Here is a 12,711-nt window from a genome sequence, read left to right on the forward strand (position 1 = left end):
ATAGATACGTAACATTTAAGGGTTTTTTATGTACTCCACCACTGTTTTTGTTCTTAGATATTGCACATCATGCATTATACTTCTTTTGACAGCAAAAAAGTTCATTAAGAACTCCACAGAATGATTCCAATAGTTTCTACTTTACGCTTCTCTTTTTTCGTGGACATGTTGGCGGAGAGTTTCTTTAAGAATATAAAACGAAACAACCTATTAAAATGAGTCACGAGAACAATAAAAAAACATAGCTGAAAATATTTTCTATGGAAGCTAAATCCACACTGATACTTTAGATTCATTCAGCTGGTGTTGCAAGCAATGTGAAAGGCAAGGATGGACATACATGATGAACACATGTACATGACATATGAAAGAGGGAAAACTCGTTCAAAACTCACATTTTTGTAAAAGTACAACATGAATCAGAGTTTATATATAACCCCAAGAAAGAATAAAATTAACAAATTATCTCTTGGTCTCATCTGTGAAATCTATCTATTCTCTGATGTAGTATATATATATATATAAAAGCCTTCCCTAAAGAACCTTCTTCATATCGGCTAATGCTAACCTCTCCCAAGTATACAAGGGGAAAGAAAACTGAGGAAATAAAACACAACCACCTCTCTTCTAATAAATGGAAGAAAGAAGAATGAGAAAGGTCATAAGAATGGCAGTGATAGCTATTCTTTCACTACCTTTCTGAGCTTACTTTGCTTTTATATACCCACAAATTCTATTTATCATCTGATTCCAGAGTTGGGGTCTTAGAGCATGTCTCCTTTTGATGGAGTTCCAACATTTTCTTTTCTGGATTGCAGAGACCTGTAGGTGAAGCAGATCATTAGGATCAAATATTATATTTTCGGATGCATATAAATACATACATACATATATATATATATATATATATATATATATATATGATTGTGTGCGTGTGTGGGACATACAAACATAATAAGAAGTTAAATGCAGACTACAAAATATAGAAGATCCTCTGAAACGATTTAATCATATAACCTCACCAAAACAGATTCTCAATTTAAGGATTAATTCATGCATCAAATATGGGTAAGGTCATTTTTAAATATTTTTTAGAAACATATTTGATTATTTTATTTTGATGGGTAAGGTCCTTTGAAGAGATGATCTTTAGAGGGAAAGGGGGAGGAAGGGAAAATTTTCATTTTAACCAAAATTCCTTATTTGAGATTATATTGAAATGAAGGAAATAAAAATGGCAGATTATGATGTAAACTTCCAATGATGATGATCCTTTAACATCCCTTAATTTATTTTCATAAACATCTTCTTAAATTAGAAGTTAAAAAGTAACCTTCCCTTTTCCCATCCAAACACCATTGATATTTGGACAGAAAGATACAAGACAACGTTGAATAGCTCAAAACAATGCACCATGAGGTAGCCCATAATACCAATTATTTCACGGTATCCCGTATCAAGAATTTCGGACTTTTAAGGTTCTCCTAGAAAATTCTGTCTTACAAAGCACCAAATACTGGTGCTATAACATCACTGTGCAAAGAGAAACACCAACCTGAACACTTTGGAATATCCCACACAGCAACAGATGTGGCTGTGCAGTCTGTAGCACAAAGTTCGTGATTATTCTCATGGTTGACGTTCATAGCTAGCATCCAAGCTCCAATAGTAACATCCTCATTGCTGAACATCCGGAAACTGTGAAACAATGCAGCAGAAGCATTATATTGAAGTGGGAAAGAGGTTATGTATTGAACAAGGTCCATATCATCATGTTTATAACTTGTAACCGCCAGCCTTTTATATTAAGAGGAAATTTAAGACCTCAACCTCCAAAATATGATATTGTTTAGATAACAAAGAGTATAGCTCTCAATCCATTTGCACCAGTGAGAAAACTAACAAGCTCTTGTGATTAGAAACAGAAATTATCCAACCCAAGCACACAAATCTCTCCTGGTATTTCTGTTTTCCTTGTGCATTGCATACCTTCTTACAAATGGATAGGCCCAAAAACATTTCTACATCTAAACATCAACGAGTGTATCGAGTATTACTCTTCCTACAGTGCCCAATAACAAGAGAGATTTGTGATTCTACTGTCTACTTAAAAGGTCATGTGGCCATGCAAGTTCTGGAGGAAAGAATACTTGCCTGTCATTCCTAAGAGCAACCAAGCTTGAGACAACATCAGCAGAAAGAGCATAAATAGGACCATAGGCATGAAGAAAATACTCCTTTCCAAGCAAATTAGACAAAGGCTCATACCTACAGGATTTTATCAGAATCAGCACTCCATAAGAAAAAGTAGATAAAATGCTGGTTACAAGTTGGGGCCTTAAGTGTAACAATGTGCTGAGGCTAGATACCACACTACATTAGCATTTTCAACCCAAAAATATAAGGGTGACGAATAATGAGGTCTAAAACAAAATTGCAATGAAGTGCCACATTAAAAGGTTTGAAATTGTTTCAATCTTGTAATTTTATGATCATTTATTCGGGGTCAAGTTTACATCCAACAACCAAGACTTATCCCATTAGGTGGGATTAAGTACAGAAAGGTCATTCCCCAACAGTATCTATCATTAACAATAAAAGAGCGATTAGCAAATATTTTACTTTAATTGAGTAGACAAAGTATATTATATATACTTTGAAGAAAGATAGTTTTTATCTTTTGGTGGATATTACTATTTAAGAAAATCTATCTGTTGTTATCAAATGAAAATTAAAGATGAAAACAAAAAGTAGTTGAATTCCACAATGATTTTAATAACATCCCGCGATCTAAACAAATTATATATTTATTTTGATTCAACCACAGTGAACCACCTTACTTTCAAGTTTTGGATGAAAGTATATGCATTTCACCTTCCCCCCGGCCGCCCCCAAACAAAAGGAAAGCATGAGAAAATAGAAAAGCTACAAACAAAATTGTTAAAAATTGGGGCTTGTTTAATTAATGCCTTTGAAAAGGTTCGTACTGATGCAGATTATGGAAACCAAGTTCATCAAATCACAACTAAAATCATGAATGTCCAAACTAATCATAATTCATAGAGTATATCACCTTGTAAGATTCAAAGACAATATGGAAAATAACTGAAAACATATAGTAATGATGGATACAACTCCGCCTGATAATTTTAAGCTAGAAATAGAAAAAACAAAACATACAAAACAAAATCATAAGTCAAATCTTAGTGCTTGAAGCTTCTATTTCAAAACATTAAAAACAGTAATGGAACAGCCAAATATAGTACATAAAATGAATGATGTAAAACCCTGTTTCAAAAGACTTGAGATTAAAGTGAAGAAGATTTTAGAGTGAATTTGAGTGTGTGTGTTCTCTCCTCTTAGGTTTCAATATTTATAGTACATGAGATACAATGGATGAGAGGAAAGAAGAGAAGTCTAGAAGAAGCTCCTAGAAACTAGATCTAAAGCATGCTCCTAGGTACTAGGTCCAACACACAATTCAATGAATCTCGTTTAAGACTATTTATTCTAACAAAAAGAATGAAAACGGAGCACCAAAATAATCAAATAGGGTGTGCCTTCAGTAGTGCTTCTTCAGTTCCTTTTGTCAAATACATACACACTCACACTTTTTCAATTTCATTCACAGAAATAGCGAAAACACAAGTAAAAATAACTAATTGCTGAATTGGTTGGTTTGTATCTACATACCAAATTGCATTGGTTTATACATGTATAAAACAAGTCAAAGAAGTCATTGCGATTTATTACATGATACGTTTAGCTAGCCAACCACAAAATAGCTAACCGTAAGATAACAAGTATGATTAAAACTGAAATCTACTTACAAACTTATCTTACATTCTTGCGATAGTAGTTGTTCGTTTGTACATCTAACAACTAAGTAGTATTAATAATTTATATTTCTTTCTCAGGCAAATAGCCTCATCAAGTAAAGACATCAAGTTCTACATACTACTCTTGTTTCATCATTGGAGTAATTTATTAATGGTATAATTTTTTTTTTTTTGCTCCTATGTAAAATTGTGGCATGCTGAAAGTCTGGAATAGGGAAAATTAATCTATACAGAATCAAACAAAAATCTTGAAGATAAACTAAACTTATTAAAACAAAACTAACCATTTGAGTTTTGGATCAGTGAAAACAGGTCCTTTTTTCATACATCCTATGTATGTCTGAGGATGAGATCGTTCTTTGGCCAGTAGCAATGATAGCCGATCTAATGATAAATTAAAAATGAGTGCATAAATCTTTCTTAGAATTGTAAAATGACATCACGTAAAGGAAGTTCTTCAATATATTTACCACAATAAGCATTAAAAGATCAAGTCACCTGGCCTTAAATATATGTCATCATCAGCTTTGACATAAAATTCAGCATCAAAAAGAGCATAAGCAGCTTTGAAGAAAGCTAACCTGTGATTAATGAATTTCAATTTAGCAACACACTACAGATAAAAAACATAAATGTAGTCATTCTCAGCACACACGTTTTGTATGGGAGCTTACTGTACTCCTCTTGGATATCCAACAAAATGAAATCATCATATTCTGCTACTTCCTTATGAAGTGCAGACATCTTTGCTCTGTCACTTGTTCTACCAATGATGAACCTAAAAGCCAACCCAGTGGCTTCTTCCAAACTGCAAGCAACAGTCAATAATTAAAAATGACAGCACCAACTTCCTCCATTCTCAAACCCAGCTTCCCCCAAACTATCCAACCCACCAACAAAATACAATCACCCACTTTACGTAACTTCAAACACAGACGAGAACCTAGGATGACTAATGAAACATTCAATTCATGCCAAAGATGTGGAACATTCAAAACAGATCTACAAATAAGCTTTGCAAATCAGTAATACTCGCACAATAAAATACTGCTAATCATCACTGCCATCCATTTTCACTTTCCTTTTCACCCTCTCATCTTTAATATCAATGTTGTAAAGTCCAAATATAAATGATGAGTTTCAATCCAAAAAGGATCATGGTTCATGTACATTTCCAAAACTGTGTATACAGATACTTAAAACAAGACTTAAAAATATTTAAAAAATCCCTAAAAATATAACCTCTAAGGTTTATCCCTATAAAAAAGTTCTAGTTTTTTAATCCCTAAAATTTACAAAAATCAAATGCCTCTAGTCCATGCTGAAGGACCAAAACCACATCATTTGTGTTAAATAAAAAAATTTGATGAACTAAAACAAAAAAATATATATCTTAAACCAATTAAAGCAGAAAAAAATACATATTTAGAATATCACTCTTTTTTGAAAAAAAAAAATACTTCTCTTTTTAGACTTCTACACTTTAGAAGAAAAAGAAATTGTAATTATTTGATGTTCTTAAAACAGTGCGTTGTTTGATGGTCGTCCTTGAAAGCAAAAATGTCACCCCACTCCTAGTCCAAATACAAATGTTTGATATCACATTTCTGAATTCCTAACATCTTGGCCGCTAAACAATTTCCCTAAAGAGAATTAGTAACATCATCGTAGAACACTTTGTTCTCACATCAAAACTCAAAAGAAAAACAAAACAAGCCACACGCAAAACCATTCACTTTTTTCAAAACCCTATGACTAAAAATAAAAAGACTTACATGCAATTTTGGTCCTCCTAATGCTTATTTGGACAATTTTGGTCCCCATTCTTCTGATTGACTGATTTTGTAACAGGATTTGCTATCATCAAGCACCCCGTACTTAATTAACAGACTGATACAGGTCCAGAATCTTTCTTTTCTCTATAAAACTACTCAAACCATGGATGAAAACAATGTGCACAAGGGAGGTGAAGAAACTCACATAATCACTCAAATGCGTATCATTAGTTACTAACAGATCAAACAGTTAATTAGGAAAGAGATAGCAATCCCTCAATCCCAAAATGATAGTCTTTTCATACATTTTTAATAACAACAATGAATATGTTACTTACTGAATCAATTTCATTATACTAATGTCACTCTTCTCAATAAATACATTACTTTTATTCGTTGCAAAAGCAAAACATTCTCTTCATTTGGGAGCAGATTAAGAATAAAATAAATGAAAACTAAAACTAAGAATACAAGTTCATTTGAATTTTTCTTGTAGACTAAAACTACAGACTTCCCAAGTTCGATCTCAGTAGAAATAACCCTTTGGCAGATTTTACTTATCTTTCGGTCGATTTTAGTCTTAGGCAAAACCTTAGGACACTGGTGAATCATATCCATGGACCAAAGAAACCACACTCATGCTGGCAAAGATGAACTAGATATTATTGTTAGCTAATTTCGACACTATTTAGATGTGAGACAAATGGAGGTACCCAATTTTAACAAATGAAAATATTCCAACACTGAAATCGCTCAATTAAACATATAGTAATCAAATTTGGACAAATACAAAAGATCACAAAAACCGCAACAACAACAACACAAATAAATGCATTATTCATAGATGAGGTGGAGTAAAGGGATGACACAATACTGATTGGCAGAGTTAAAAAGCAAAGCTTGAGGACTAAAACTGCATTTAAGCCAAAAAAATAATAAAAAACAGAATTGGGGAGGAGTTAGAAGAGATAAAGCGAATACCGTTGAAGGCCTTGGCGATCAGAGGGAAACCACGTCTTCCTCAACGCCTCTCTCCTTCCACCGGATCCAAATCCCGTTTGAACGCCCACAAACCCCATCACCTTGTGCCTCTCTCCATCGCCAACACCGACAGCGGCGTTGGCGTTGCCGGCATGTTCCCAGACGACGCGCACCGATCGGGGGTGCACGTCGGCGCAGCCGCTGTGGCGAATCTGGGTTAGGTAGGGGACGACGGCGAAGAGGAAGAGGATGAGGAGAAGGGAGATGAGGAGGAGGGAGAGGGTGGATCTGCGCGCGGTGAAGGGCGAAGGGTGGCGGCCGTAGGGGAGGGCGTAGGATTTGGGGGAAGAAGGCATGGCTCAGGGAATGGGGTAGCACAGTGGTGTGGTGAAGGTGAAGGTGAAGATGAAGTTTGAAGAAGGTACGTTCATGGCACACAAAAATGAATGAAGGTTGGGTGTAGTAGGGAGTAGTTGTTTGAAACTAGGACTAAGGAGTGAGCATAACGCCTAACGCCTATGTTTCTTACTCTCTTTTTTTTATTATACTTCAATAACTTTCTTTCCTATGGAAAATATTAAATGCAAGTTGGAAGAATCCTACAATATGTGTACACACACGTAAGAAGAATAGTAAGAGTGAAAAAAAAAATCTTAATTCTCAAATCCAATTTATAATTATTTTAACTTATATTACTTTGAGTTTATTTAAATAGGACAATATATTTCAGACACAATTTTTTCACTTACTTTAAACCGTGTCACTTATTTCTTTATTTAAAAAAAAAATTAGAAACTACCAAGTGTGTGGAAAAAAAAAAGGGAAAAAGAGGCAAAAGGTTTCAATAGAGAAAACCACCCAAAGTTTAAATCTTTAGCTGAGACAACTCATTTTCACAAACATAGAGAACTCATCTTCCATTTCTGTTTTCAGTCATTCGACTTCCTTGAAATTTTGTAGGGCATTGTCACCTTTTTGATTCGTTTTTTCTTGGGTGGGTTGTAGCGCATTCCATTCCATCGTTCGTGTTTTTGAAAGGAACTTGGGTGTTCATTCACTTCTTGCAAGCATCGGTGATTTGTCTCGTCCTTCGTCTTCGTCTTTGTTCTCAAATTGGTAAGGCATTCTCGTGTTGACTGTATATTTCGATTGATGGGCAACAATTTGGTGTTTTCCATTTCGTTGATTTTGGTGTGTGTTGTGTGGTGGAATGTTTTGTTGTTGTGGGTTAGGTTAGAAATGTGGTGTAGGTATGTCTATTATGGGTGTTTTCCCTTTCTTTATTATTGGTATGTGTGTTGTAGGGTGAAATGTTTTGTTGTTTTTGTCGGTTGGGTTAGAAATATGTTGTGGGTGCATCTGTTATGTGTTGGCACAAGCAAGTTTGAAGCAAAGATTTGATAAAGTCAAGTGCATGAAGGTCTCATGTGATTGATGAATATTGATGAAGATCCGCTTAAAGATCATGTTTCAATTGTATTAAATTTGTTATTAATTTGTTAGATGTAATGATTACATGTTATATCATATTGGTAAGCTAATGACATTGACAGGCTCGACAACTCAAATGAGTCGAGCAAGACTGATGACATTGACGGGCCCGGTGGACTTGATCCACATGTCAACCCAAATTGGCTTGACCGGCCCGACGACTTATACGAGCTGGGTCAGGCCAATAACCTTGACGAGTTGGATCAGGCCAATAACCTTGACGAGTTGGACCGAAATTTGACTGAATTTAAATATTTTAAGTTGACAATTATATTTGTTGAATTTAATTTCAAAAATTGTATATTAAAATAAAATTTTATTTCATAAGAGAAATTCAATTATTTTATCCAAACAAGAAATTGAAATGTAAGGTATTCCAATTACTCTATCTAAACAACTTATTTAGAAAATGAGAGGAATTCAATTGCAAGAATTTCAAAAGCAATATATTTCAATTTCTTATAATTGTTGAAATGCTTCTTCCAAACACAAGGTAGATGTATGGTGATTCACCTAACGATATCCTAAGATCAGAATATTAGCGTCGGCTGATAATAGTAGAACCAATTTAATTAACCAAAATTATAACCTTTATTTCTACTTTAAATGTTTTTATTAAGAATTATTATAAACTACAAATATTATTCATTAATAGGAAAACAATTATTACTTAAAAAAAATTTGGGTTAATTATGTTTTTCGTCCCTCAAGTTTTGTGCGATTTTGTTTTTAGCCCCTCAACTAATGTTTACTCCAATTTGGTCCCTCATGTTTTGAAACAATTAGAAATGGTCCTCATTTTTGGATGTCGTTAGTTGTGTTTGACACCTGGCAAACGGACTGCCACGTTTGGATCCCGTTTTAAGTTGAGTAAGTTTTATGTTTTGTGCATGTGTTAATTAAAGCTGAAGAGAACGAATTAAAAAAAAGCATTAAAGAAAATGGGGGTTCTATCTGAATTAAAAAGAAGGGGGTGTTCGAATTAAAAGAAGGGGAAAGGTCATTTGGTGAGTGGGAGAGTAATTTTGTCTGAATAGAAGCATTACAGAGTACAATCGGGAGCTTGACGGAAGGGATCAAAGCATTAAAGAGTACAATCGAGACCTAAGGTTAGTTCGTTCCTAATGTTTTTTTTATTGTTTGGTTTGGTTTGGTTGCTTTTTTTGGTTCGTGTGTGGTTTGATTTCTTTAGTTTGTCTGTTGATTGAAAATGTAGGGCTGGAAATGGGGTTTGTTGTTGCTTTTCATCATATGGGTAGGTTCGAAAGGAATAAGGGACTTAAATACGTCGGGGGTGAGATTCATGTAGTTAAAGGGATCGACCTAGATTTTTGGTCCTATTTTGAAGCATTGGGCATCGTCAAAGAGTTTAAATATCGGGGTGATGTTAAACTGTGGTGGAAGGGTTCAAAAGAAAAGCTATTAAACAATCTACGAATGTTGAATGGTGACAAGGAAGCAATGACATTAGCTAACTTTACAGAGGAGACTAAGGAAGAGGTTGATATATATGTTCAGCATGTACCTAGTCAGCGTGAAGTCATTCACTTTATTTGTGATGGTGGAGCAGAGGAGGTAGTGGCTGAAGAGAATTTGGTAAGAGAAGATGAAGTAATGGGTGAAGAGAATGTTGTACGACAATAGGAAGTACTGGCTGAAGAGAGTGTGGTACGAGAAGAGGAAGTATTGGCTGAAGAGAGTGTGGTACGAGAAGAGGAAGTATTGGCTGAAGACAATGTGGTTGTAGAAGAGGAAGAAGTGGCTGAAGATAATGTGGCTGTAGAAGACGAAGTTGTGGTTGAACAAAATGTGGTAGGAAAAGAGGAAGTAGTGGTTGAAGATGTTAATTGTGAAGATGAAGAAGGCTTAGCAAGAGATAAATTAGATGACAGTGAAGAAGAGAGGGTGGCAGATGATGATGATGGATTTGGGATGGACATTAATCCACCTGTTAGGAAGATTGGCCCTATTTTGGATACAATATTGATGACTTAGATTTTGATGACTTAGATTTTAATGAGGACTACAATACTAATGACTTATATTCTAATGTTGATAGTGATGAGGGTGATGTTACAGTTGGTCCCAAATTTTGTAAGTTCAGACCTGAAGATATGAATAAGAAATTCAAATTTAAATTGGGAATGGAGTTTGGATCTTTGAAGGATTTTAAACAAGCTTTAATGGAGCATAGTGTTCTAAATGGAAAAGAAGTAAAATTTGTTAAAAATGATCAGAAGAGAGTGAGGGCAATTTGTAAGAAGAAATGTGGTTTTCTAATCATGGTTGGCCGGGTTGGAGGGAGGCAAACCTTTAGTGTTAAGACATTTGTTGGGCGTCATAAATGTGGAAGGGTTTTTGGAAACAAAAATGTAAATAAGGACTAGATTGCTCAGGTCCTTACAGACAGATTTATGAATGTTGGTATTATGACAATGGCTCAAATAATTGACGAAGTGAATAAAACATATAGTGTAGGCATAACACCATGGAGGGCTGGGAAAGCAAAACATATTGCAATGGACTATTTGGTAGGGGATGGACAACAACAATATGGTCATTTATATGACTATGTGGCTGAATTATTGAGAGTGAATGTTGGAACTTTTAAGATTAAGATAAATTAACCCTAACCAAGTCTGCCACCTAGGTTTGGCTGTTTTTACATGTGTTTAGATGGATGTAAGTAGGGGTTTTTTGCTGGATGTAGACCCTTTATAGGTGTGGATGGTTGCCATTTGAAGACAACATATGGTGGTCAATTGTTGGTTGTAGTGGGTAGGGACCCCAATGACCAATACTATCCGTTGGCTTTTGTAGTAGTAGAAAACGAATGCAAAGAGACTTGGAGGTGGTTTTTGACATTGTTGTTAGAAGATATTGGGGACATTAGAAATCATAGATGGGTTTTCATTTCAGATCAACCAAAGGTAAACTTAATACATAAACTGGAATGTAAAAAAATTTCATTTAATTGACATTAAATTCTTATACAGAACTACATTTTTGCAGGGACTAATGATTGTATTTGATGAAATCTTGAATGGAGTGGAGCATCGTTTCTGTTTGCGACACTTATATAGTAATTTCAAGAAGAAATTTGGTGGTGGTATACTGATCAGAGACTTGATGATGGGGGCAGCAAAGGAAACTTTCTATGCAGGATGGGAAAAAAAGATGGGTGAGTTGAGAAACATCAACCCTGAAGCTTTTAATTGGTTAGTTTCCATTCCTAGGGAGTCTTGATGTAAACATGCATTTAGCATCTATCCAAGATGTGATGTCTTGATGAATAATCTGTCTGAGTCATTTAATAGTATTATTTTACTGGCTAGGGATAAACCTATCATTAGTATGATGGAATGGATTAGATCATATATAATGAGTAGATTTGCAACCCTTAGAGAGAAATTGAATGCATATTCAGGCACTGTTATGCCTAAACCACAGAAAAGACTAGACAGGAAAATAGAAAAATGTGGGAATTGACTTCCTGTATGGGTAGAGGATTCTAAGTTTGAAGTGACGCAAGGGTTCACTATCGAAAAGTTTGTTGTTGATTTAAGTAACCATAGTTGTAGTTGTTATTTTTGGGATTTAGTAGGTATACCTTGTAGGCATGTGGTGGCAGCCATTAACTACAAGGTAGAAAACCCTGAGGCTTATGTTCATGCGTATTACAAAAGAGATGCCTATCAGGCTTGTTATGGCCCTCAAATTACCCCAATCAATGGACAACAACTTTGGCCAAAAATTAATCAACCTGAACTACTTCCACCCATTTACAAAACTCCACCTGGGAGACTCAAAAAGCTAAGACGAAGGGAAGCTGATAAACATGTCAATCATTCCAAACTTTCAAAGAAGAATACCATCATCAAGTGTAACAGGTGTAAATAATTAGGACATAACATAAGAAGCTGTAGAAGGGGAATCAGAAATAGAAAGGTAAACACACATCTATAATATTTGCAATTTCTTTCCTTCCTAAATACAGACTTCTGAATCTTTAATTCATACCCAATTGGCAGGGACAGATGCATAGAACTACAACTTGTAGTGCAGCTAGCAATGCTGCAAGAACATCAAACCAAAGCTCCATCAGTAGAATTAGATCCACACCCCGGGTTGCAGCAAACATGAACCAAGGAGAAAGAGCACTAACCATAAGGACAAGAAGCATGACAACAGAAGTCTTAGGGTCTTCCGCATAGGCCACGTGAATTTGAAGGACCATTTTTTTGTTGCCTTTTGTATGGTGGACCACTTTTTTAGAATATTGGCCATAGTGATAGTGGACCACTTTTTTGATTGAAGCACTAGAATTGGATTATTGTATTCAAAATTATGGACCACTTTTTTTATTGAAGCACTATAATTGGATTATTGTATTGAAAACTATGGACCACTTGTCTGCTACACTTTGTTGACAACTGATATTGGATAACTTTTTATTGTTTATGAATGAAAACAATTCAAACCACTTTGTTATGTTAGTAAATTATGTTGTAGTTATTTCATATGTGGTAATTGTCGTGACTACTGTTTCTTCATGCTCAATCTAATTTACTGAAAACTAGCAAATAAGTTAAAGTTGTATGTATGGTTAGCATTATGTTAACTTG

General features: G+C 34.9%; 2 protein-coding genes across 2 annotated transcripts; one reads left to right on the forward strand and one right to left on the reverse strand.

Moving 5' to 3' along the window:
* Window positions 1-365: 365 nt before the first annotated feature.
* On the reverse strand, window positions 366-7,119 carry LOC114168332 (probable beta-1,3-galactosyltransferase 14). The gene is made up of 7 exons (XM_028053107.1): window positions 6,596-7,119; window positions 4,495-4,647; window positions 4,338-4,420; window positions 4,124-4,223; window positions 2,155-2,268; window positions 1,556-1,698; window positions 366-822 (listed from the first exon to the last, which is right to left on the reverse strand). Exons 1-7 carry the CDS (start codon window positions 6,949-6,951, stop codon window positions 734-736), a joined length of 1,038 nt encoding a protein of 345 aa, XP_027908908.1. The 5' UTR covers window positions 6,952-7,119; the 3' UTR covers window positions 366-733.
* A 3,402-nt stretch (window positions 7,120-10,521) lies between these two features.
* Window positions 10,522-12,229, forward strand: LOC114170173. Its single transcript, XM_028055656.1, has 5 exons — window positions 10,522-10,677; window positions 10,777-11,016; window positions 11,099-11,304; window positions 11,704-11,976; window positions 12,118-12,229. Exons 1-5 carry the CDS (start codon window positions 10,522-10,524, stop codon window positions 12,227-12,229), a joined length of 987 nt encoding a protein of 328 aa, XP_027911457.1.
* Window positions 12,230-12,711: the final 482 nt, after the last annotated feature.

The sequence above is a fragment of the Vigna unguiculata genome, chromosome 11 (genome assembly GCF_004118075.2).
Source record: "Vigna unguiculata cultivar IT97K-499-35 chromosome 11, ASM411807v1, whole genome shotgun sequence".
NCBI lineage: Eukaryota > Viridiplantae > Streptophyta > Magnoliopsida > Fabales > Fabaceae > Vigna > Vigna unguiculata.